General features: G+C 45.5%; 1 protein-coding gene across 1 annotated transcript; it reads left to right on the top strand.

Annotated features, from left to right (window-relative positions):
• Window positions 1-920: 920 nt before the first annotated feature.
• On the top strand, window positions 921-26,542 carry Yy1 (YY1 transcription factor). The gene is made up of 5 exons (XM_052185038.1): window positions 921-1,593; window positions 12,420-12,582; window positions 19,334-19,394; window positions 21,040-21,198; window positions 21,866-26,542. The coding sequence occupies exons 1-5, from the start codon at window positions 921-923 to the stop codon at window positions 22,046-22,048; spliced, it is 1,239 nt and encodes a 412-aa protein (XP_052040998.1). The 3' UTR covers window positions 22,049-26,542.

Here is a 26,542-nt window from a genome sequence, read left to right as displayed (position 1 = left end):
AAAACAAGCACAGGCGTTTCTCGTCAGAACAGACTTTATTGCGGCGACACGGCCGCCGTTCGCACGCTCCGCCGGCAGCACACCAGCCCCAAGCGCGCGCCCCCCTTCACCCCAGCTCGTTACCGTGCGCTGGGGTCGCGCGGAAAGTTCGCAGGCTCCTGAGGCGGAAGGCGCAGCGCCGACGGCCCACTTCTGTCTGCAACTGGGGCCCCAAGCGGCAGTTTTGTCGCTGTTGCACCGCGGATGGCGGGGTCCGCGCGACGCGGAGCGCCGTAAGGCGACGGCGGCGCAGAGCTGACGTCACGCGCCGGGGGCCAGCCAGCGCGCGTGAGGGCCACCACGCCCCCTACCCCAGCGGCCCCAATCGGGAGGAGCCTGGTTGAGAGTAGGCGGGTCTTCGGTGACTAGAGTGGTAGCACGATTGGTAGAGAGGGAGGAGCGAGAGCCAGAACAGCGAGTGGGATCGAGGCGGGGCGGGCCGAGACCCCTGCGGAAGTCTCGCGAGGCCGACCCGGAGCAGAGTGTGGTGGCGGCGGCGAGATCTGGGTTCGGGTTGAGGAGTTGGTATTTGTGTGGAAGGAGGCGGAGGCGCAGAAGGAAGGGGGCAGCGTAACGCCGGCCCGGAGGGCGGGAGGAGGCGCGGCCAGCCGGGGCAGGCAGCTGAGGCAGGGCTAGCCAGGCGGGGAGCAGGACAAGCAGCGGCCGAGCGAGCGCGGGGCGCACCGATCTCGGGAGGCGGGGAAGCCCCGCGGCCGCCGCGCCCGCCCCTTCCCCCGCCGCCCGCCCCCTCTCCCCCCCCCCCGCCCGCTCGCTGCCTTCCTCCCTCTGCCTTCCTTCCCCACGGCCGGCCGCCTCCTCGCCCGCCCTCCCGCAGCCCAGGAGCTGAGGCTGCCGCGGCCGTGGCGGCCGAGCCCTCAGCCATGGCCTCGGGCGACACCCTCTACATTGCCACGGACGGCTCGGAGATGCCAGCCGAGATCGTGGAGCTGCACGAGATTGAGGTGGAAACCATCCCGGTGGAGACTATCGAGACCACGGTGGTGGGCGAGGAGGAGGACGACGACGAAGACGACGAGGACGGTGGCGGCGGAGACCACGGCGGCGGGGGCGGCCACGGGCACGCTGGCCACCACCATCACCACCACCACCACCACCACCACCCGCCCATGATCGCGCTGCAGCCGCTGGTCACCGACGACCCGACCCAAGTGCACCACCACCAGGAGGTGATTCTGGTGCAGACGCGCGAGGAGGTAGTAGGTGGCGACGACTCGGACGGGCTGCGCGCCGAGGACGGGTTCGAGGACCAGATCCTCATTCCGGTGCCCGCGCCGGCCGGCGGCGACGACGACTACATAGAGCAGACGCTGGTCACCGTGGCGGCGGCCGGCAAGAGCGGTGGCGGGTCTTCGTCGGGCGGCGGCCGCGTTAAGAAGGGCGGCGGCAAAAAGAGTGGCAAGAAGAGTTACCTGGGCAGCGGGGCCGGCGCGGCGGGCGGTGGCGGCGCCGACCCGGGGAATAAGAAGTGGGAGCAGAAGCAGGTGCAGATCAAGACCCTGGAGGGCGAGTTCTCGGTCACCATGTGGTCTTCAGGTGAGTGCCAGCGGCGCGCCGCTGCTCGGGATGTTTTTGTTTTGAAGGGAAGCCATGTTTTATGTGTGTGATGGGCGCCGCCATCTTCTCCGCCCGGGCAAGTATGGCGGCCCCAAAAGATGGCGGGGGCGGCGGGCCGCGAAGATGGCGGCGCGGGGGAGGGGCGGCGCCCGGCTAGGCCGCAATGGCGTAGTTTGTGCGAGCGGAAGCGGGCTGTGGCGGCGGTCGGAGAGGGAGGGGCCGGTGCCCCTCCACGCCCGAGCCAACGGACGTGCGGCGGGCCGGTTGAGGGCGCCGCCCCGCGCCGGACCACCCGCCGGGCGTTGACAGGGCCGTGGCGCAGGGCGGACGCGCGCCGTTCCTCCGCCGTCCCCCGGGGGCTGTCGGGGCCCCGCCCCGCTCCGCTCCCTCGGGCGCTCAGCAGCTCCCCGAAGCCCTTCCCGAGCGGGGCGGCGCAGAGCCCGCTCCCCGAAGCCCTTCCCGAGCGGGGCGGCGCAGAGCCCGCCGCAGCCGCCCCGCGGTCACGCTGGCCCTGGCCGTCGCCGCTGCGGGGCGGGACTTGGGTGGCACGTAGGGCTCTCGTGTGCGGGTTCGGCGGCCGTTGGAGCCTGTCACCCGCGCTGCCAACGCGCTTCTCGCCTGCTTGACCCAGAACGGGAGTTACGGAAAGCAAGGGCCGGGGCATTTCAGTGGTCTTTCCGCATTGTGAATTTTAAGTGGTGGGCTCTATGCAGATAGGCTGGGCTGGTTTACACATCTTAAGACATTTGCCACCAAACTAATAAAAATCAGTATCTGTAGTCTTGTGTTCCCCACGATAAGAATCAAAAAAGTGGATAGTTTGTTTTACTGCTTTAATATGACTTTTAACGAAAGTCAGGAAGATTGTAGGGCACAGAAGAGTTCCTTCCCTGCGTGAGTAAAATCAGTTTAGAGCTGCGCAAAGACTGTTGACTGTTCACTTTATCCTAGTACTGTGTTAAGCTACTCAGCTTCATTGTTAAGAAACTAGCTAGACAGAATAATCCCACCATACCGAGTACATGTAGCCCTTGTGATGATTAAATTTGAATTTGCGATCTTAACTTGGGCCTCGATGTGTAGTTTATTAAAATATTACAATTTAGAAGAATGAGTGAAATGTATGAAAAGCTAGTAGTCTACGGTAGTATCCAAATGACAGTAAGCTTGATGGGTCTGTGGTCTAGAGAAGAAGGGAAGCGCCCTATAGAAATCTACTAGGAGGTGCTCTGCTCGGGGCGCTGTTCTTCCTTGGTTATAATCTGCACAGTAGTTTATGAGGAGCTGTATGCAACTTAACTAGCCAGTACCTAATAGTTATCCAGTGCCTTCAACACATTTTGGTTGCTAACAATAGTTTGCATACTGAGATCTTTAAAAAAAACTTTCCCCCCTCTCTTAGCAATAGTGAAATAATGAAAGCAGGTTTAGAGCTTTAGAGGAATTTACCAAATTTGGAGTACTGAGTACACTGAGTACATTAACTATATAAAACTTACGTTATAAAATAGCTTGATTCACATGTTTGGCATTTGATCTTATCAAATTGTTAATTTGCTTTTCCTGACAGGAAAACCCTTGGCAGTGTGGTATTGATGAATAGTGTGTGTTTAGGGGAGAAAGTGAAGGGCCTGGCTAATGTGGCTTAATTGACAATTCAGTCAGCATTTAGTCATTACTGTGTGACTGGCTGCTTACAAGTGCACATAGAGCAGCTTGGGGCATTTTAGTACCTTTCTTAAAAGACCTTAATTGTCTAGTGTGTAACTGAGTAGTCTGCAAAACAGTGATTATAAATATTTGATGTTGAGCAAGGGATGGCCTATTTCCTCCGAAATGTCTTGTAAATGATCCTTCTTCCTTGCCTTTGTGGCTTGCAGTTATTACCAAAAAGAAGCTAAGTAGTGTGTGGTCAACTATACATGTCCCAAGTTCAGATTCTGGAAATAATTTAATCTTCAGAACTAAATTAAGTGCAATAAGTGAAGAAATACAGATTAGCTAAATTAAATGTAAAGGTGTCTTGTATGTTGCTATGGTAGAAGTAGACTTCATTTGATCCTAGGCTTGAGTTGCAACTCCACAGAGTATAGTTTTTTAAATTAGTGCATTAGATGAACAGATTTACATAAACACCCAATTTAGCAGTTCTTATAAAGATAATACATATGGGGTAGTCTTTTGTTGTTTTTGCAGCAGGGTTTTCCTTTGTAGTCCTGGCTCTCCTGGAACTCGCTCTATTTCAGGCTGAGCTGAACTCAAGAGATCAGCCTGTCTCTGCTTCTTGAGTACAATAAAAGATAGGAGACACCACAGCCCAGCAACAATGTCGAGTCATCTTAAGACACTAGTTGTATCTCTAGGAGGTTTTTGTTGTTGTTTTTAACACATTTTAGTAGAAATTTGTGGAAACCAGATACTTTGGGATTTTGTAGGTCTCTCTGCTTTTGTGCTTGTCATTCTCTGAACAGTGAAGGACAGCATTCTGTGTGGGGGGCATAGTTTGAATGAAACAGTAGCAAAGTACTGTAACCATTATAGGCTTAGAAGCCTGCTCCTTTCCTCCCCCCCCCCTCTTGTTTTTCATAGTTCAGTAGTTTATCATGAGATGCTGCAAAGATGCTATGTGATAAGACCTGGGGAGGTCCTACATACAAGTTTACTCACCTCAGGGAACCCACAGCAGATCCACCAAAGGTCAACCTGATGAACCAATGAGTTTTATTGGGTTACTTTTAGGAATCTGAGGGATCACTTACAGGAGTAGAAATGACTTAGACATTTGTTACCAGCATGGGTGAGACCCACCGGGCTAGAAACCCGGGAGCACACTGCCGCCTGCAGGCAGCTTGACAGACTGGAGAGGGCCCTTTCCAAGTGCCTCAGTTGGGCTAAACCTCTTCCAGGATGAGAGTCTGTTCTTAGCTCAGCTTCCTTCTGTTGCTCTTAGCGTTTGTTGTTTATTTTGGTAAGGAGGGACCTAGAGTCTGCTCAGTTTCAGGGACTTCCTGAAGCTATTTGAGTTATCTTCCTGCTTAAGGAGTTCCTGCAAGATGGGATGTTTCAATTGCTTAAGAAACTTACCCAACAAATGGTTATCAGGTTTTGTTTTTTTGTTTTTTTTTTTTTGGTTGGTTTGTTTTTTGAGACCTCATCTTTACATGTAGGCCTGAAACTCACTATATAGACTGAGCTGGTCTCAAACTCACAGAGATTGACCAGCCCCTGGCTCCACCAGTGCCACCACAACCTGCTACTTCATGTTTTGTTTTTGGAGGCAAGGATCTAGCATTGTGGCCCAAATTGGGATTATAATCATAAATCGCCATCATGGCTTCACAGACCTATGAGCAATCACGTCTCAGTCCTGCTGCCATTAGTCCCTGAGTGCACCTATCCCAGACACTGTGCAAATGGAATCAGGAAATATTTGCCCTTTTGTATCTGGATTAGCATGTGTTCATCCATTTTTAGTGGCTGAATGATTTTTTGTGGATAAAATTAAAGCCTAAACGTTTTCAATACTTAGAGTTTGCCTCTTTTTTAAGTATTTGTGGTTATTTTCAAATTGCTTAGGATTTTCCTTCATTATTGACAGAGCTGTATTTCTTTGGAAATAGTTAATCAGAATCATGTAAGAGTGAATTTATTTTTATATAACTAATAATAAAGGAAATCACTTATCAAAAGCATCCAACTTTGAGAGAAACCTAGGTGTCTTTAATTATCTCCTGTTAAACCTAATATATGTCAATTGAGTAAAAACATGTGACACTAGAAAAAATCATTAAGTTGAAATAAAGCCAAATTGTTAAATTTATCCTTACTCTATACATTCAGAAAAACTCAAGGCTTGTCAGTGAAAGGAAAGGAGCCCCAGCCTGCTAAGCTTTGTGACCTTTGACTGTCCTTAATGGCTACTGACAATCGTTCTCTTCTCCCAACAGGAAAAAAGTCACTTTTAGGAAAGGTTAGGGCTCCTTTCCTATCTACTACCAAGCATTTTAAGCTTTTGAAGAATGCTTATAAACAGACTTGGGTAGTCAGTGGTTAAGAACACTGGCTACTTTTCAGAAGGACCAGGTTTGATTGTCCTTACCGAATGGTGACTCAAACTATTGTAATGGGATCTGATATTTCTGGCCTTGGGTACCAAGCATGCATGTGGTGAAAAACATTCAGGCAAAAATATACTCATTTTAAAAAGTGGGTAAAGGCTACACTGGACCCCCAGGTGGTTGCTTACAAAGGCATTTCTGCTTGTTGTGAAGTCTGCCTAGGCAGTCAAGCCTCTGAAAACTGAAAAACTGAGGACTCATAGTGGGGTTATTAACAGAACGGTTAATACAGAGGGGATCTCCTAAGATATCCTGCATTCTTTTGTTTAATCCCTCTTCTTGTTCAGAGGACTCTATTCTTGCTCCTACTTTGAATAAGAATAATCAAAATAGGAAGAGTAGAAAAAAAGTAGAGCACTTACAGTTTCAAAATCCCGAATATTTTGCATTTATATTGTATAGTTTTATCAGATAAGTGCTCATCATACCTTAGAGTTCTTTTCTGTGTATTGTATGTGTGTGTTGTGCCATGTACAAGAGCTTGGAGTGGTCAGATAAGGATGTTGCATGTCCTGTTTTTACTTACTCCTCCCCCAGCTTTGAATTTAACATGGGAGCTGAACTCTGAACTTGGGTCCATCAGTCTTACTTACCAAACCCATCTCTTCAGTTGCCACACACACACAGCCTAGCCTCATATTCGAGGCAGTCTTCCTGTGTCAACCTTCTGGGTACTGTTTCCCACACACATCCATTCAAAACTACTTTTAAAGCTTGATATCTAGCCTGGCAGTGGTGGCGCACGCCTTTTATCCCAGCTCTTGGGAGGCAGAGGCAGGCGGATTTCTGAGTTCGAGGCCAGCCTGGTCTACAGGGTGCGTTCCAGTACAGCCAGGACTACACAGAGAAAACAAAAAAATAAAAACAAAAAAATTGATATCTAAAACAGGATTTGGATATTAAAAACAATAATTTCATTAAGTTACTATGAAATGGTAGGGAGATCTTAGGTATTAGTCAGCTGGTGTACTAGTACATAATGCCCTTGATCTTTGTGTGGTTTCTGAATATGAAGTGGTCATTTCCTAATTGTAACTCTCTTGCTAATAAGCTATGGCTTTTTGTGGTATGAGGATCTAGCTGGAGCCTTGCACACACTAGGTAAGCACTTTGCCACTAAGGTACAAATCAACTCTGATTGATTTTCATTAACAGCCCAGTGGTTTCAGGGAATTGTACTAGTAACCACATCATAATCGCTCTGTAGGGAGCGCTGGTCAAGGCATCTCTTTGGTGTTTAAAATGAAGTAGGGGATCCCTGCAGTCTTGTGTTTTTGAAACAGTTCTGTAGTGTAGCCTTACCTGGCTTCAAGCTCATGTAAATCTGATTTAGTCTCTTTGAGTGCTGGAATTACATATGTGTATTACGCCCAGCTTAATTTTTCTTTTCTCTCTTGTTGTTCCCTTACCAGGGATTGAATGCAGGGATTCGTGTATGTTAAATTGCAGTTTACCACTTAGTCATACCCTAGTCTTCATTTTCAATCTTTTAAAAACAGAAAAATTGTACTTCTTTACAAATGACCAAGTGTTTATAGGAGATCATATACTTTAATTTTATCTGCTGGAGGAGAGCCCTAGTCCCACATAACCTTTTGAGAGCTTTACTGAGCCATATCCCTCCCTCAAAATTGAGATTACCATACTGTTACTTCAACTTTGCCTAGGGTTTTGAAACAGGGTTTCTTTGTGTAGCCCTGGCTATAATTGTAGACCATGTTGGCTTCTGACTCAAAAAGAGATTCTCCTGCCTGTCTTCTAAGTGTAGGGATTTGGCATTTCGTTGTGGTTTCTAATGTGGGCAAGATTTATTTTTGAGCAAATTTTCCCTGACTAGGGAATACTGTCATTTCATTCTCATTTTAAAATCAATGATAAACTTTTATCAGTCCTTAATTTTGTTTCAAAAGGAAAAGAAAAATGGGGTTTGAGAAGATGGTGTAGCAGTTAAGAACACTGCTGTGCTCTTGCAGAAGACATGAGTTCAGTTCCTAGCACTAACAGAACCTTTAACCCAAGTTCCAGAACCTTGTTGCTCTCGTCTGGTCCCTAAGGGTATTGTAAATGCATGCATAGGCACTCATAGTGACAACATAAAATGAAAATATATATTTAAAAAGAAAAAAAGAATTGGTGGTGGCCCGGGTTATAGCTAAGGAGTCACATGTTTGCCAAGTATGAACTCAGGCCTCGGGGCTGACCCCAGTACCGCAAAAGGAAGAGTGTGACTGTCTTACATGAAGGGCATTCCTGGATGTAATCATGTCTGTATTCTTCACGTTGTTAGAGTAGACCAGATGGCTTTGGGCAAAAGGCACTCTCTGCTTAATGATGTAAGCTGCCTCCAGGCCCACTGATGGTTGGAGGGTAAGGGCTGGCTCCTCAGTTATCACTTCTGACCTCCATTCACTGCAGGCTCACAGCACTCTTCTCCACGACAAATTTACCTGTACACAAGTTTAAAAACGAAAACCTTATTTCTGCCATCATGTCATTTTTTACAGTGATTCTTGGATCTGCCAGACATGTCTAAAGACTGTAAAACTTGAAATACTCCCTATTTGAAGTTTCCTGATTTCCCTTTTTTTTTTTTAGTTTTTCAAGACAGGGTTTCTCTGGCTGCCCTGGAACTAAGATATCCTCCTGCTTCTGCCTAGGAACTAAGGTGTGAGCCACCATGCCCTGCCCTTCCATCTTCTTGCTATGCTTCCTGAGGTTGCTGAGCTCAGCATACTTTAGGACCATTAAGCCTGGTGGAGATTACCTCATTTCATTAGGTTGTTGATGTTCTGGCTTCAGAAGTACGAACTGAAGGAATGATTGAGATTCTGTAAACTACAGTAATTTGAGTGTGAGGTTGCATGTGAGTGAAAGTTTTACCTTTGAAATGGTACTTGAAGGTTTGGTGGTAGTGGTGGTGGTGGCTGTTCTGGGATGGAACTAAGGACTCCATGTATTAAATCTTCAGTTAAAAATCTTTATGTGAATATGTTGTGCTGTGCTGAAAAATATCACTAAGTATACCCAGGTATTAATTCCTGGAATCTTATTGTTGCTTTATTTATACCCTTGATTAAAGTTCTTGAGGCAGGGAGAGGATCTTGGATTATCTAGGTGGGCCCTAAATATAATCACGCTGGTGTCCTTGTAATCACTTGAAGAATTCAGAGGGAGAGGAGCCTCAGACAGGAGGTGATTAGGAAGCAAGACTTGTGAATTTTGATTATGCAGGGGTCATGAGCCAGGGAATGTGATGGCCCCTTATCCCTAACTTCCAGCCTCAAGAGGGAAAATCCTTATAGTGACCATAGCTGATCTTCAGAACTATATGCCACCATGGGAGGAGTTTACTGGGTATGTATATTGACCACAGGTAGCTGTCAAATCTGTTACATGGTGCAAAATGTGGTCATTCCCAAAGTCTGAGGCCTTAAACAGAGGAGGGAGGAAAAGAGAAGCACGGATCTGTGCTGAGAATAGTGGCGGCACACACCTTTACTCCCAGCACTTGGGAGGCAGAGGCAGGGGGATCTTGGTGAGTTCAAGGACAACTTGGTCTACTGAGTTCCAAAACAGCCAGAGCTACATAGTGATTAACTCTGTCTCTCCCTCCCAAAAATACTCTTTGTGTATTCAACTCCCATCCCATTGCAGATAGAATGATTAGCATTTTAACATGCTACTGATCTTGTAAAGTAGGTTTTGTTCTTCTTTAATGGGTGAGGAAACAAACAAAAACAAAACAAGTTGTGAGTGGTGGCTGTATTGCCTAAACCAAAGGCTTTGGGGGAATAGGTTTCATTCTAGGTGTTGGAGGAGAAATGATCAAGAGAAGAGACAGAAGAGGAAAGTTTTTATTACATGCCCTATATCAGGCACCAAAAAACTGTAAGAAAACTTGTTTGGTTGGCCCACATTGGGTAGAGGAAACTCCCCTTTTGACTGGAGAGCTCTCAGCCTTTTTGCGTAATGTTTTATATTGGGATTTAGTAACTAGAGGTTGTCTTCAGTTCCTTGGTTTACTTCTCATCAGATTGGAAAGGTCATCTTGGGTAAGGGAACTGAACTACCAGGAGGTAGTTCTGAGATTTTATTTAGAGAATAGAGGATTAAAGTGATAATTTTCTACATGCAAAGGAAATAATTTCTGAGAAATATGATTTAGAAATATCAAACAAAAAAATCTCATCATCTGGTCTGAAGGGCCAGGCAGTGACAGTTTTTGTGGGTTTATGCTCTGTTAAAGCCAATCAGATCCACCTGACCTTGCATCAAAAAAGCAGCCATAGATGATGCCTAAAGAAGTGGAAAGGATTGTTTAAAAACAAAACAAAAAATCTTTTGTTTATAAAAGTGGGGCTCTTTTTTTTTTTAAGATTGATTCTTAGTTTTTACATGCAGATATGTGCACATGTAAGCATAGGTGTCAGCTGGGTCCAAAAGAGGGCCTCTGATCTGCGGGAGCTGGAGTTAAGCAGGTGATTGATTGTGAGCCATTGGGACTGGAACTCAACTCCAGGGCCTCTGCAGGAGCAGTATATATTAGCAACCTCCTGGAGTCACCGCTCAAGCTCCTTAAACAATGTTTGAGTTTGAAACAAAGTCTCACTGTGTAGACCGGCTGGGATGAGAAGTGTGTACCACCCCACCTAGCCCCACCTGATTCTTGACAGCCTTGAACTGGGACTTGGATCTCTCTAAGTTACCCGTTTCAGGTGAGCCCCAGGGATCTACATCTCTGCTTCCCCAGAGCTGGGATTCCACATGCTACCTTGCCTTTGTTTTACATGGGTGCTGGAGAACAAACTCAGACTTGTAGAACAAGCATTTTCTGACTGTTTTCCCAGTCTCTCTTTTGGGTTCTTTATACTCTTGAGTAGTGTTCTCTGGGTTGGAGGTGCGACTGTAGAAGTGTTTCATCATAACTTCCCTCTCTAGAAGTGTGCTTCCTGAGGGTAGAGACTATATTGTTGCCAGTGACCTGCAACTATCTTCAGGGCTCTGCCTAACACATGTGGAACTAATACAAGGGTTAGTCTAGGCTGCCAGTTCTTGGTGGTGTATTCCCAGGCTAGCTTCAAATTTGCTTTGTCATTGGAGTGACCTTGAACATCCTTCCTCACCCCCACACCTGTTCTGAACGATTTATATACTTGCCATCAGGTACATGCTAGATAAAACACTTTCCCAACTGAACTACATTCAAAGTGTTGGCTGGGGAAAGTGGAGAGAAGGTGAGAGACTGACATTGCTAATAGAGACAGAACAGGCTGAGGACTTGTGTGTGCCAGTGTAGAGTCCTAGCTTTGTAACTGCTGATGTTTTCATTGATGCAGCCAGTCAGCCGTTTTCTCCATCCATAGAAATGTATCTTTATCATTACATGGATATATTACTGTGGTCTTCCTACTTCATAAGAAGAGACACTTATGCTTAACAATTCATCGCACAGGTCTGAGGGCTAGGCTTAAGACAAACCAATAAATAGAAATGTTTCATTTTTGTTCTGTCCTTTTCTTAAGGGGGCAGTTGTCAGGTTGCCAGCAAGATGGCTCAGTAGGTAAACTGAAAAGCCTGATGACCTGAGCTCACTTCCAGGTCATATGTACAGGAAGGAAGACAGTCTGAGTTGTTCTCTAACCTTCATGTACATCTTGTCCTTGTGTCCCTGAATTTTGTTTGTTTTTTTGTTTTTAATTTTATATTTACAACTTAGTAGTTAGCTCCAGATAAATTGCTTAATTTTTCTACATCTCAGAGTGGGAGGTGTAGTTCCTTCACTTCCTAGGTAGTGTGGGTAATGATGAAAGTGGTGCTGTGTATAAACACTGGGTGAAATGTATCTGCTGCTATGTCAGATTCCTAATGTAGATTTGCATTATATTCTAGACTAAAAGATGGTGTAAATAAGCTGTTTCACACCTGTAATCACAGTACTTGGGAGGCGGAGGCAGGAGATTCAGGCTAGCCTAATTCAGACCAACTTAAGGAAGGGAGTAGGAAGGGAGTGAGGCTCAGTAGCTGGAAGTGATGAGTAGGAAGGGAAGGAACCTCCCACGTTGTCCCCGGCCTTGGCACCCACACTCACACACACAGACAACACAATAAAAATAAAGTGACTGGGTTTGGTTTTGGTTTTTTGAGACAGGGTTTCTCTTTGTAGCTCTGTAGACCAGGTTGACCTTGAATTCAGAGATCTGCCTGCCTCTGCCTTCCAAGTGCAAGGATTAAAGGTGTGCAGCACCACTGCTCCACAAATAAATTTTCTTTAAACGAAATAAAACTTGCTTTTAAAAATAGAGAGGTGTCTTGGAGTGATTTAACTTGTAATGATTGCTTGACTTGGAAGAAGATGCTCTTTTTTCTTTCATGTACTAGTTTGTGAAATGGGTAAAAGGCAAAACTGAGAGAAGTCAGTTAGATGGGTAAACCTGAAGCATATATGGCAATGCACTCATGGAGAGCTAGCTGCTTCTGGTACACTAACTCAGAACACTATTGTGAAGGAAGGTCTGTTGGTCTTGACGTTGAAGGTTTGGGTGACTTAGAAGTTCAAAAAGATTGAGGACACACAGTGAATGGTTGAGAATTAAACTAGGAGCTATAGTTACTTATGAAGATTCCACTGAAAAGTTTTTTTATTCAATGTGTTTATATAGTTAAGATAATCAATCTCATGTGTTTCAGATGAAAAAAAAGATATTGACCATGAAACAGTGGTTGAAGAGCAGATCATTGGAGAGAACTCACCTCCTGATTATTCTGAATATATGACAGGCAAGAAACTCCCTCCTGGAGGGATACCTGGCATTGACCTCTCAGACCCTAAGCAACTGGCAGAATTTGCCAGGTAAGTTGCAAGAACCTTTCTTTCTAGTCTAGCAAGTGCTTGAATCTTTCCAGCTGTATTTTATTGTTCCCACATGACAATAGTGGTTTGTGTTCTTTCTTTCTCTGGGGATACTTCTGAAAACAAAAGCAGCCACTTTTGGTTTTGGTACTAGCTGTGCTGTTGATATGTGAAGGGCAGCATTTTAGATGCTTGCAGACTGTGAGATGAGGCAAATGTTCTCTGGTTCTAGGCTGGTGTTGCCTGGGAGTGTCACATCACCTTTGTGCCTCTTTGTTGCAGTGTGTCCAGGTTTATCCTGGATGCTTTGACCACAGAAGGAATTTCACCAGTTGATTTGGTGTGTGATGAGTGAAGTAGCTCCTGGTTTGTTGTTAAGAAATTGTGGGGCTTGTGTCGAAGCCCTGGCTGAGATCTGTTCTGAGCAGTCAATATCTGTATTCATCGATACTTGTGTATTTGTTTTGCCTGAAATAGGGTGGATTCCTACAGAAGTCTCTGCTGTTTAGATTAGTTTTTAGTGTTGTGGGCATTTTTTTATGAGGCCATGGTGGGGTAGGAGGTGCACAAGTACGTAACATTTGAAATAAGATGGAATTGCTCAGAGTGCAGCATCCTCCTTGCCAGAGGTTGAGCAAAGCCATTTGTTTCATTTGTCATGGCTTAGCAACGTTAAGGCTCAGTGTGGGAAAAAAATTAAAAGCTGGGCAGCGGCGGTGGCGGTGCTGTACGCCTATAATCCCTGCACTCTGGGAGGCATAAGCAGGCGGATTTCTGAGTTCAAGGTCAGCCTGGTCTACAGAGTGAGTTCCAGGACAGCCAGGGCTATACAGAGAAACTCTGTCTCAAAAAAAAAAAAAAAAAGGCTCAGTGTGTCTGTTAACACTGTTTTCCAGATATTGTTACCAATTATATTTCAGGTACAGTTATATGAATGAAGGATTAAGCACCACTACCACCCCTCGCCCCAAAAGCTACAAATGGAGATTAAATTTGTAATGTAGCTACCAATTTGGTGGTGAGGTATGGTTTGGGGCATACCTAATCACATACTGTGCCTGAATTTACTATTGTATGCTCCTAAAGTTAACCAGCTCTTCCTTGCTGCTTTGAATTGGATAAGGACACAGAGATGAGTGGAGACGTCAGCAGTATGTTGTAGACATGTTGGTGGTTGATGTGAACCTTGATGAGCCTAGGGTTTTAAGACAGTCTCACTATAGCCCACTATGATCTTGATCTCAAAAATCTTGCTTCAGCCTCCCAAGTCCCAATCCTATCACCAAGGGATTATAGGTGTGTAACTCCAGACCTGGCTCCAACCTAGTGTTTTGATAAATCAAAAACAGGCCTGTGTGTTTAGGGCATGCGTGCCAAAACAGAATGGCACAATAGAAAATACAAACGATGTACAATCATGCCTGGGAATTGGGCTGCTTAAAGAAAAAGTAGTCAAGGTAAATTGAATCAGATTATTTAGGTCCATGAATGCTGGCAGAAGATGTGAGGACTTTTTGTGGAGAACAGCTGCTAAAGATGTGAGGAGAGAGGAAGAAATTGGTCAGGGAAGATGACTATAGCAGAGTCCAAGACAGGTTGATCCCCTGGGGTATGGGAGAAGGATTTACATAGAAGGCTCAAGCTAGAATAGTGGGGTGGATAGAGTGAACATTAGAGATGACAAGAGGGAAAGGTTTCCTGTGCGTCTAGTTAGGAAAGAAAAAAGGCCATCAATATCCATCTGATTGATCAATATCCACATCATTACCCTTATTGCTGGGGGTGGGGGGGAGTATTTGGATTTAGGGGATAAATTCATGTAGACTTGATGCTTTTAGGAAGAAGTTAGAAGGAAGTCATGCTAAAATCAAGATCTAAGATGGGAAGTTTGGGGAAACCCTTGTGTTTGGAGAGGAAGAGGAAGCAGAGAAGGCACAAGAGAATCATTTGAAGTAGAGACTTGGGAAGGTGAGGCCACATGGCTGCCAATGAAGAGCCTTCTGAAAGACCAACCAGGAGAGTAAAAAAAATAGTGTCTGTTACACATTGCAGCACTGGTTCAGTGGCAGGTAGAGGACTGGAAAACGACTGAGAGGGAAGCTGCAGGTCGAGCAGTACAGCTTGGTGATGGCACTTGGCATTGTTTTGACTCTCCTTGCCAGCCTGATATCTCAGCACCAAGGATGAAGAAGTTAGCACCCAGGGTGAAGGCCACTCAGAGAGGATGATACCGTAACCATGTGATGAGCAGACAGTGCAGTGAGGTTTGAAGAGGAACAGTCATTGTGACAAGTCTTTGGAGCCCAGAGCCTTGTGCATGTTTAGCAGTGCTGTTGAACTGGAGCCCAGCCCTCGTGGTCTTTCCTTTTACAATCAGCTCTTAGGACTCTCATTCTATGTTGGAATTGGGTGTTGTCTTGCTCGGCTTGCTAGCATGTGTGTAAAAATAGGAAAGTGTGGCACCAAGGTGTTGAGGATTAGATTCCAGTCCCATCTTGTATTCGATCCCATGCTGACCAACACGGACTTTATTGGTGGTAGAGAGAAATGCCAGAACCTGTATCCCCTGCTATTCTCACGTCTCCATGTTGTGAGACTGTGTGATCGTGGAGTGGGGTCAGCCAGGGGCCTTTGACTGGGACTCCCGACAGCAGAGTGTCAGGTAGAGCACCAGGTTGTGGGTCAAACCCAGTGATGACAAAGTTTGTTCTTCAGGCCTTCCTCTTGATTCTGCCCTGCGATTGGTGAGCAACACTTGAGCCCTGAGGTCTTAGCTTATGCCTGAGAGTTCTGTTTCTCTCTGTTCTATCCTGAGGCAGTGGTGGGTGTGCTGGTCTAGCCTTGAAACTGACCAAAGAATGTCTCAGGCTGCCACTCTCTGCTTAGATTGCTTAGCATATTGGATTACATAGGCATAAGTTAGAAAAAAAGAAAAGAAAACATGCAATGAATTTTATTTCAAAGTTCTGTTTTTAAAGCTGGAGGGTCAGATTGCTTGGTTTTTCAGAAGTGCTTGCCTTGTATGCGGAGAAACCTTAGACGTAGATGTAAGCCAAGTGTGGTTCTTTTATCTAGTAGTGCTCAGGAGAAGCCCAGTCATCCTTAGCTGCATAGTGTTTGAAGCTAGACCTGGGATGGATGCATGAGTGCTGTCAAAAGAAAGGAAAGGAAAAGAAAGGAAAAAGAAAAGAAAAGGAAAAAAATCAGGCAGTGGTGGCTCACGCCAGTAATCCCAGCAGTCAGGGGGCAGAGGCCCCCCAGTGAGTTTGAGGCCAGCCTAGTCTACAGAGTTGTTTCCAGGGTTGTTTTACTGGCTAGCTACACAGTGAATGAAACCCTGTCTTGACCTGACACCACCCCCTAAAAAAGGGTTCTGAGTTTTGAGGTGGTACCACAGAGGGGGTTTGGGGAGTTCTTTTACTGAGTTGCCTGTTTTTGAAGAATGTGGTCAGAGACTAGGGCCTGGTAAGTAATTTATGTCTTCTAATTTTAACTAGGTAGTTCTTTCATGTATATTTCCTTAAAGCCGGACTGTGAAATCCTATAGTCTGCTGTGTGTGGTGATGAATACTTACCTGTAATCCCAGCACTTGAGAGGCTGAGACCCTGATGCTGGCAAAGGATAGCTGAGTGACAGTAGACTGTCGCAGCAGCTTAGGTCCTGCATGCTGATTCTAAGTTTGTTATTCTGGAGAGACTTGTACTCCTTCCTTAGCTTCCAGCTGGAAGACCCTCACCTTTGCCTGTGACCTCTAGTACATGGACATGTGTTTGAGCTTTGCTCTGTACAGAACTCTGCTAAAACTGTGTTGGAAAGTGGCTGCAAGTGTGACTGTGGAGCTCAGTCTTTGTGGTATTGTTTCTTCTACATGTGACAGGATGAGGTAATATCAGTTAAAACAGCCATGTCTTCCAACATGCCCTCCAGTTACTGAGTAACAAGTAGAGTAAAAGCTGTTAAGAGTGGCTTTCTGCTTGCCTTTTTCCTTTCAGTATCTTGGTTGGTTTTTTTCTCTTTGTTTGAAAGATAATGTAGAATATCAGAATCTTATGGGTTGTTACACATAAATGTTATGATGCCAGACAGTGGTGGCGCACACCTTTAATCCCAGCACTTGGAGGTAGAGGCAGGCAGATTTCTGAGTTTGAGGCCAGCGAGGTCTGCAGAGTGAGTTCCAGGACACTCATTCTATGGCTTCAGGGCTACACAGAGAAACCTTGTCTGGGGCGGGGGGCATAATTTTAAAGAACAAATTCATTTTATTAGGTGTGGTAATTGGTGCTTACAGTTTTTTCTTACCATGCCAGAGGCTGAGCCACAAGGTTGATGGACTCATTGCCAATCTGGGCTCATGGTTCAGACTGTCTCAAAAATCAGAGAAGCAAAAGTATGAACTCTTTCTAACCATGTGACCAGTGATGATAGTAACTGTCATTGCTCAGGAGTCTAGTGGGCTCTTGTGCTCCTTGCAGCTCTGATACAGGAAGTGTTGTGCCTGCTTACAGAGTAAGAAACGGAGGCTGAGAAGTTAGTGATTTGCTCAAGGTCATGAAGCTAGTAGAAGCCAACTCCAAGTCATATCTTCATCCTGTCATTGTCCTCATCACGTCTGGGTCTGTACAGTATCCCAGTTAATGAAAGAAACTCAAGCGGTGTTTCCTGGGGTGGAGTGGGGTAGGAGTGGCCTTCGTTTTTCTTTTGCACTCTTTCTGAGGGAAGAACCAATCTTATGTTCAGTTATGTCCTCCATTGATTGAGTCTTAGGTTTGCCCAAATGCATTGAAATTTTTCATTCTAAAATTAATACTGAATATTAGCACACATTTTTTAAAATGACATTGGGAGTGGCCACGTACATCTGTCACCAGCACTTAGCATGTGGATATAAGATCACAAGTTCAGGGCTAGTTTAGGATAAATGGTAAACACCTGTTTCAAAGACATCCCATTAAGACTCAAAAGAAAGCTGAGCAGTAATGGCATATGCTTTTAATCCCAGCACTCATGAGGTAGAGACAGGAGGATCTCTGAATGCCAGGGCAGCCTGGTCTACAGAGCAAGTTCCAGGATGGCCAGGGCACTGTTACACGGAAACCATGTCTTAGAGAGTGGGGGAAAACTTGAAAGAAATAGAAGCATTCATGAATTGCTGCTGGTTCATGCTGATCTGACCTCTAGGTGGTGCAGCAGCACTGGTCACCTCCTTCCTACTACCCTGAACCAAACCCCAGACCTCAAATTCACTGGCATTTAAGGCAACAGAGACTAGTACGAATTTTAAGACATGGAGACAGGCGTTTGAGACCAACAAAGGCTAGTTAAGAACCTGTAAACAGCAGACACTTAAGTAATGCTTGCTAACTGGAATACTGGTAATCTACTTAAAGTGCGTCTGCAGGGTTGGAATTGGGAGGAATGTTCGAAGATAGTTCTGTTTCTAGGTATGGAAGGTTTGGCCAGGGTGCTAGTTTGACAGTGTAAGGAGGCCCCAGATACTCTATCCAGGGTTTGGGTGGAAAGAGTAACCTACTGAGAGATGTTACAAGCCATCTTTGGTACATTGTTGCTAAGGGAACCATTGGCTTAGTTATAGTTTAGATACCAACCTTCATGGGAGAGTGTGAGGCAGCAGAACTAGGGCTACAAAGATCTGTTTTTGAAATTTAAATCTTAGTTTTCTGGGAGCACAGTTAGTTTTCTTGCTCCTTGATCATACACAAGTTTGTAAGGAATGCTAGGAGAGAAGGCTTTCAGAAAGATCAAAGTTGCTGGAAGAAGTAGAAGATAGACTGGATCTCAGTTGACAAGCTACAGTCAGAAATTTCTAAAAGCTAGCTGTGGTGGCAAAACCCTGTCTCAAAAACAAAGTAAAAAATTAAACATTTTATAAACTGTCATCTCCCTCCAACCACCAAAACACTAGCAGGAGATGCCTGCTGGGCAGTGTCAGTGCGTGTGTTTAATCCCAGTGCTTGGGAAGTGGGGGCAGAGACTTGGAGGCAGGCGGATCTCTGAGTTCAAGGACAGCCTGGTTGAAAGAGGGAGTTTCAAGGCAGCCAGGGCTACACAGAGAAACCCTATCTTGAAAAAAGGAAGGCAGTTCCACCTGTCCACCAGCCACTCTAAAGTAGCCACTACACTTTTGTGGTTTCCTTTGAGAATTTTTATTACATAGGTGTAAATAATTCTATATAAAAGTACTATGCATACTTCCAAAATTAATATCCCCAAAAGATGCTTTGTGTCTGTATGATGTGGGCCCATTTTGTATGTGTATGATTGTCTGTTACTGTTGTGTGTTTTTTTTTTTTTTAAGATGTTGTGTATTTTTGAGCAGCTGATTTTGGGTAACTTGCCATGGCCTCACCCAACAAAATAATTAGTCTGCAGCTGTCAGGGCTGATGATCTTTGTGGGGTTGTTAGTTTTTAACAAGTAAGGGGGACAAGGAGGAATTTGAGTCACATATGATAATGGTGCAGGTGGTGCTGTTCCAAGCTTTGCCAGAGGCGGCAATGCAGGCTTCCCAAACACCAGCACTTTTGCTTAGAAGTAGAAGAGCGCTCCCAGCTCAGCAGTCTGGGCAGTTTGGTCTCTTCTCCTTTGTAGAAGGGGGAATACTGGGAGCTTAGTGTTGGTGCTACAAGGAGGAATCTCAGGGACGATTTGATTGATGTTTACTGAGTGTGACCCACTCCTACAAATCTCTCTCTTTCTCTCTCTCTCTTTCTCTCTCTTTTTTTTCAATAAGAATGAAGCCAAGAAAAATTAAAGAAGATGATGCTCCAAGAACAATAGCTTGCCCTCATAAAGTAAGTACTGCGAGGGGAGTGTCGGTGCCCTTCGAGAGGAAGGAGGGAAGGAGTGTGCCCTTTGAGTGTCACTTTTGTAACTGAAACCAAGTGAGCAACTAGGATTTGGGGTCTGTAAACACAAGAGTCTTAGTTTTGTTTTGTTAGTAGAGGGCAGCAATGCTAAGTGAGGTGCTCTAGGGCCAGTGTTCTTACTGCTCTGTGTTGACTGTACTATGTTGGGACTGTTTGGTTTTGGACCATTAACAAGTCAAGTCTCTCTTAAGACCTTGGGTTGTACTTAAACCACATATCTTTATGAGACTCTTAAACTGAAAAGTCTAAGCTTATAACTGAAACTTGGAAATTACTTTGGATGTTGTTAGAATAGACTAAATAAAGAGTTGGTAATTTCCCTCAGTTGTGTGGGGTTTTTTTTTAAACTCTGTTAATTGTACTACTAGAAGGGCACACAACTGTTTTCAAATGCAGCTGGTCTTTTAAAGTAAAAAGAGGTAGCTCAGAAGTACTTTGAGGTGCTGGGTGTGGTGGGTTTTCAAATTGATTGAACAGGGAAAAGGTGTGGATACTGAGAAATAAGGCGGAAGAAACCCAGAATGGAATAAAGAATTTCCAAAAATAGCAGTTGCAGAGTAAATGTACTTGGTAGATGTCTATGGAAGGCTGTGCGCAGTCTCTGTCCTGCTTAGATGCTCATAGTGTGGAGGTGCGGAATACATGTGGCTTTCAGCCAGGCCACAATTAAGGCGCATTTGAAAACGGTTATGCCGTGCGTGCTGGGGTCTCTGTGCTGCTCTATGTAAATGGGAGCTGAAGTTAGAGGTCAAGGTGGAAAACTGGCTTTCCCCTCCCTCCCTTTTGCCTGTGAAGCTGTCTAGTGGTGACCTGTGCTGTCCTTCTGTCATGCTGTCTCACCATTTCCCCACTCACTCCATCATGGGCAACAACTGCAGAAGAAATTGTTGAGGACATGCTGCTCTCGGGCACCACACATCCATCTGCCTCCCCCGCACTGGTACCGCTTTGCCTGCCTCTTCCTTTTCCCGGTGTCTCACCAAATAAATTTCTTCTGTAGTTGCCATTCCTTGGAGACCCTCTTGCTTCTTTCTCTGTCAAGAAGGGGAAAGAGGCAAAGAGAGAAGAGGGAACAGTAGGCGATGGAGAATGACAGCCCATTGTTGCAGCACAGAATACGGGGCCCACCAAAGGTAGTGGTGGACTACCGTCATTTTAACTCCATTTCTCAGTGCTTCTGTTACTTCATCTGGGGGCTGTAGCTGGGTGAGGCGGCTGTGATGGAGCTGGAAGCGGGAGGCTGGGTTCTACTCCCGGCTTGACTGGCTACCACTAGTAGTGTGACCTTGGGCAAGTCTACTTCAGTATATCTCTAAGCCTCAGTTTCCTCATCTGTAAAGCACGGGTTTGCAATACAAAATAAGGCCTTTTTTATCAGCTGTCAGATTTTTAATTTTTTTTTTATTCATGTCTTAAATAGCTTAATGTTCTCTAATGCTGAATAAAGTTACGGGGGGATGCTGGGGAGGTTGTTTTGCTCTAAACAACATCAGTAAAGGCTGCTCAGTGATTGAATCCTTTCTCAGTTTGCATTGTCTGTCACCCACTAAGCTTCTCTCTCTGTTTTAAGGGCTGCACAAAGATGTTCAGGGATAACTCTGCTATGAGAAAGCATCTGCACACCCACGGTCCCAGAGTCCACGTCTGTGCAGAATGTGGCAAAGCGTTCGTTGAGAGCTCAAAGCTAAAACGACACCAGCTGGTTCATACTGGAGAGAAACCCTTTCAGGTAGAGCCAGTACCTATTCCCCAAACTGCAAGCTAGGGTGCTGGGCAGGGTGGTGATATCAAGCACCAGCACCATGGGGCGCTGGTAGGGGTATCTTATTCCCACTCCTTCTGTGGTTCTCTGAAGGTCTGCTTGGGTCCTGATTACTGTGTGTGACAGCAGGTGGGGGGTGGGGGGGTGGGAGTATCTGTTGGAGAAACAGGGCTATGTTATGTGAGAGTAACCACACACTAAATTTCTAGCATGTTTACAGAGACTCAAAGGTTCAATGTTTTGTAGTGAGTAGTGTGTTGAATTACTGATAGAGTGCTTATAAGTGCTGTTGGCTACACTTCCAGGTGACACTTGGTGCTGCTTATAGAAGAATGGAATGAGTCTGTGACAGTTCTTTGTGACAGTTGGCATCATTAAATATCTTAATCATCTTTATTCTACTTTCTGGAGTGTCTCTGAAAATACTCAAGCTTTAAATTTGCAGCTAGCCGTGGGTTCATAGTATAGAGACCCCTGTCTATCATTTCTTAAGTTCACTCAGAAGGGTCCCCAGGCAAGGAAGGAGACACACTCAGCAGAATAGTAGGTGGTTTCCTTTCAAGCAGTAAGCCATTGACCCCCAGGTTCTGGTCCTGTTTGCCAAGTAGGTTGATGTCTGGTTTTTCCTTGACAGTGCACATTCGAAGGCTGTGGGAAGCGCTTTTCACTGGACTTCAATTTGCGCACACATGTGCGGATCCATACCGGAGACAGGCCCTATGTGTGCCCCTTTGACGGCTGTAACAAGAAGTTTGCTCAGTCAACTAACCTGAAATCTCACATCTTAACACACGCTAAAGCCAAAAACAACCAGTGAAAAGAAGAGAGAAGACCTTCTCGACCCTGGGAAGCCTCTTCAGGAGTGTGATTGGGAATAAATATGCCTCTCCTTTGTATATTATTTCTAGGAAGAATTTTAAAAATGAATCCTACACACTTAAGGGACATGTTTTGATAAAGTAGTAAAAATTTAAAAAATACTTTAATAAGATGACATTGCTAAGATGCTCTATCTTGCTCTGTAATCTCGTTTCAAAAACAAAGTGTTTTTGTAAAGTGTGGTCCCAACAGGAGGACAATTCATGAACTTCGCATCAAAAGACAATTCTTTATACAACAGTGCTAAAAATGGGACTTCTTTTCACATTCTTATAAATATGAAGCTCACCTGTTGCTTACAATTTTTTTAATTTTGTATTTTCCAAGTGTGCATATTGTACACTTTTTGGGGATATGCTTAGTAATGCTGTGTGATTTTTCTGGAGGTTGATAACTTTGCTTGCGGTAGATTTTCTTTAAAAGAATGGGCAGTTACATGCATACTTCAAAAGTATTTTTCCTGTACAAAAAAAAAAGTTATATAGGTTTTGTTTGCTATCTTAATTTTGGTTGTATTCTTTGATGTTAACACATTTTGTATAATTGTATCGTATAGCTGTATTGAATCATGTAGTATCAAATATTAGATGTGATTTAATAGTGTTAATCAATTTAAACCCATTTTAGTCACTTTTTTTTCCCAAAAAATACTGCCAGATGCTGATGTTCAGTGTAATTTCTTTGCCTGTTCAGTTACAGAAAGTGGTGCTCAGCTGTAGAATGTATTGTACCTTTAACACCTGATGTGTACATCCATGTAACAGAAAGGGCAACAATAAACTAGCAATCCTAAAGAAAGATGATGGCAGAAAGAGATCTGTAAGCACAGCCTTATTTTCTTCTGTTGTCCGGAATACTTATAATTCTTGAGCCTCCCAGAAATTGGAAGCTAAATAAAGCAACTCGAGTTTCCTTTATTTTGCACTCAGTGACAGTGACTGTGATGAGGTCTGTGCACGGACACTTAGTATTTCCTACCCAGGCCGTGAATTCTGAGCAGGCAGGAGGCACCCCGAGCTAGGGAACTACCTCAGATACACAGACGGCCCGTGGCTGGCAGGATGGCCCTTGATATCCTGGTGTGTGGGGGAGTGCATGGGCCTGATGCTTTCTGAAGGGAAGGCACCGGCTGGCAGTGGGTGCGCCGAGGGAGGATGGGCCTGCCTTCTTTCTCATCACGCAGGCTGCCTTCAGTGGCAGTGGCTCCTTGGGTTGTCCAACAGGAAATCTCAGTGCAGTCCTTAGTAGATGCTATCAGATGTAGCGATTGAGTGCCAGTAGCTGGTTGCTTGTAGACACTTCAGTGCAGAGCGGCAAGTCTATTAGATTATTAGAAAGTTGTACTCAGTGAGTACTTGTCATGTGTGGCCTCTTCAATGTATAATTTTTGAACTTTACCTAGGGTCAAATACCATACTTGTTAAATATTTTATAAACTGCCGTGATACATCAAAATCTCATTTATTCAAAATGCAAAACCTAACTGTCTGTCTGTGCTGAATGCTTGACTACAAGGTAAAATGACAAGTACCAGATTCAGTCACAAAGAAGCCGGGAGACCAACCGGCCGAACACAGCCCAATTTCTTATGGCCTCACCAGGAGGATTGGTGGTGACCTGGAAACAGTGGCCCCATGGCTCTGGAATTTTGAAGTGCCTTCTGAACCATACATGGAAATCGTAACTTGGGACATTTGTTTTATTCGTCCAGAATCTGGTCCAGTGCGTAGTTGACGGGACTGAGTTCATCAGCAGACCCAGCTGTGTGCCGGAGGGCAGGCTTTGCTGTGCTGGCAGTCAGGAGGGGGCAAGCCTAAAGGGCCCCTTCAGAGCCAAGTACCCGTGTGACCCTGCACCCGGGCCTGGGCAGAGCTCCCAGCAGTGCTTTTGTGAGCGAGTGCCCGGGTCTTCGCTCCCTGCCATCAGGTTGAGCTTTCCCAAATGCCCTACTGTTGGAGGCCAGAGCCACGATGCCCTCTCTCACCCAATGTTGTGCTACCTTCAAGCCTGGCCCTGGCACCTCAAGACCCTTGCCCAAGCCACCCTAAGAGTCAGGCCCATGTGTAGAGCGAGGCCTCATCCTCTGTGCCTTGATTCCTTGGGAGATGCCCTTGGCCATCTCTTCTGTCCCTTTCTGTCTGAGTGGAGCAGTAAACATCGTCTTCACCCTTTCTGTGTTGGCATTGTCTTCTCGGTGTGCAGTTAACTTCCGTTTGGAGTTCAGAGACAGCGTGGTATGCAGGTCTTCGCTTAGGACAGCAGTGCAATGGCCAGAAGAGAGCTGCTTTCTCACTGGCTTTGGCTTAAACCCAGTTTGCTTGTTAGAATTTATAGTTTTGTTATAGATGTAATTTACTAAATTTGAAATGGTGTTCTAACAGTCCATTGTCTAGACACTTAACCTAATTTGTAAGTAATACTGATAGACATATTTTCTTACATCTGAGCAGAAATAAATGCATGTTTTTAGCAAATGTAATGTAAAAACTCCAGAGGATAAGTTTACACCCAATAAGACATTATTTTCTATTTTTAAATTTGTTATTCGTCCCTCTTTGGTAGTGGGGTCGGGGGCATATTATCTATACAGAGTCGTCACTCCAGGGTGACATTTGTTTCCCACCAATATGCTGAGCTCACGCTGTACTCATCCTGTGCAGTGTGTGTACTTCAGGCCTGAGGAGCTGAGAAAAACCAAGACCTCCCCTCCCCCATTTGGTTTCCACACAGGTTCTTCTGAATGCCGCTTGTTTTGCTAAGTTTGGGAACGTAGACCTCTTGAAGGGATGGTGTCTGCAAAGACTGTGTTTTTAATTTTAGGCAGCTTTAGCTTGTGTCTTCACATCGATGAGAAGCAACTGTCAGTGAAGTGTGTGCTGCTCCAGGGCTATGGTGCTGGCCTGGCTTAGCGCCCACCCCACCTCTCTACTCTGCAGGACTTACCTGTGGTATAACCCTCAGATCACTGACTACAGTGTACGTCTATGACCCAGGAAGCCTTGCCCCCTAAGTTAACCCACTCCCTACTATAGACAGGGACTTGACTGCTTCTTCCTTTTCCTCTGCTCTAGAATTGGCATGCTTTAGTCAGTCTGCAGTGTTTTTTGTTTTGTTTTAATTCTCATGACATCTAGCCTACAGCAAGAGTGGGACTTTAGGGTAAGAACAGAGATGACCAGAGTTGCCAGTGATGGACGCCGTTGCGTGTCTAACTTTGCAAAGGCATTACCCTAGCAGCCTTAGCTGCTGACGCTAGTTCTTCTAGCACAGCCGGTTTGAATCTCTGGCCATAAGAGGGCCCCTTGTGTGACTTTGTAGCCCTTTGGTCTTAATGTGACCTCTTGTAGAGCCCAGGCCCAGGCCCTGGCAGACACACTGTAGCTGAAGAGAGAAACTCAGAACTCCAAAGCAGATGTGCTTGTTTGCATCACTTGAAACTCTGGTCTTTGGCTGGTCAGAACAAAAGCTACTCCATGCTTCAAGTCACGTCCCAGCAGCCTTGACCAGGTTTGGTTAGGTCTCCAAAATAATCGAGCTTTTCCCACCGCTTGCTAACTACTCTCAGGGTAAGCTCAGGTGCCTTGGTTGCCTCAAGGTGGCTTAAGTACAGGCGCCTCAGGTGAGGAAGTGGAACTGGGCAGGAGAGGGGAACTGTGTGGCCAAGAGGCTCCCTGGCATCTTTGGGCATAATTGGTCAGTACGGTGCTGGGCGGGTGATCCTCCAGCCGGGACAGTATATGGACTTCATAGGAAGGGGCGGGTGGCAGATGTGAGCAGTTGTCACGCAGTCCCTTATGGACCTGTCAAGGCGTTGGAATTGAGTGTCGGCAGGAGGTCACAGGCAGGGAGCATCTTCAGATTGGTACAAGGTGTGCCTAGCCAGCGTTCTGGAGACCATTGAGGGGGGTTAATTGGCAGCACATGGCGGCATCTCAGAGTGGCAGATTTGAGGATACTGACTTAAGACCACTCAGGCACGCTGAGAAAGGGCATTGGAGATGGACAGCTGTGCTGGTTGCCTGCCTCCCTGCCTGGAGCCACGTGGTGTCTACATACATAGCGTAAAGGAGGAAAGAAAGCATCAGTACCTGTCGCCTCTTCTTTATGATGCCAGCAGCTGTCAAACTCTTGATGTCTACAAATGGCAAGAAAAGTTGTGTTTTCATTTTCTGGGAACTCCCACAGGCCCTGGCTCAAGGACTTTGCATTGTGTGTCATGTACATCTCCTCTAAGTGTTCTTTGGTGTTCTGGAATTGTCCTTGGTTTTTCCTTAGCTCATAGATCATAGACACAGAGATATTATACTATTTAAAGCATCCGCATCAAGCATCAGATGGCTTCGCATCCAGAAAAACATAACTCAGTTTGAAGCACCAAGCATGTGTAACATGGCTCTATACAATACAATAAAAAACGCTAATGTTAAGCTTT

This window comes from Apodemus sylvaticus, chromosome 6 (genome assembly GCF_947179515.1).
Source record: "Apodemus sylvaticus chromosome 6, mApoSyl1.1, whole genome shotgun sequence".
Classification (NCBI taxonomy): domain Eukaryota; kingdom Metazoa; phylum Chordata; class Mammalia; order Rodentia; family Muridae; genus Apodemus; species Apodemus sylvaticus.
This window is presented reverse-complemented; position numbering and strand designations above follow the sequence as displayed.

Bases quoted from the DNA above. Each gene is read 5' to 3' on its own strand.
- Yy1 (XM_052185038.1), top strand. From the start codon at position 921: ATGGCCTCGGGCGACACCCTCTACATTGCCACGGACGGCTCGGAGATG. The intron at 19,395-21,039 runs GTAAGTACTGCG...CTCTGTTTTAAG, and splicing joins CAATAGCTTGCCCTCATAAA to GGCTGCACAAAGATGTTCAG. The intron at 21,199-21,865 runs GTAGAGCCAGTA...TTTCCTTGACAG, and splicing joins CTGGAGAGAAACCCTTTCAG to TGCACATTCGAAGGCTGTGG.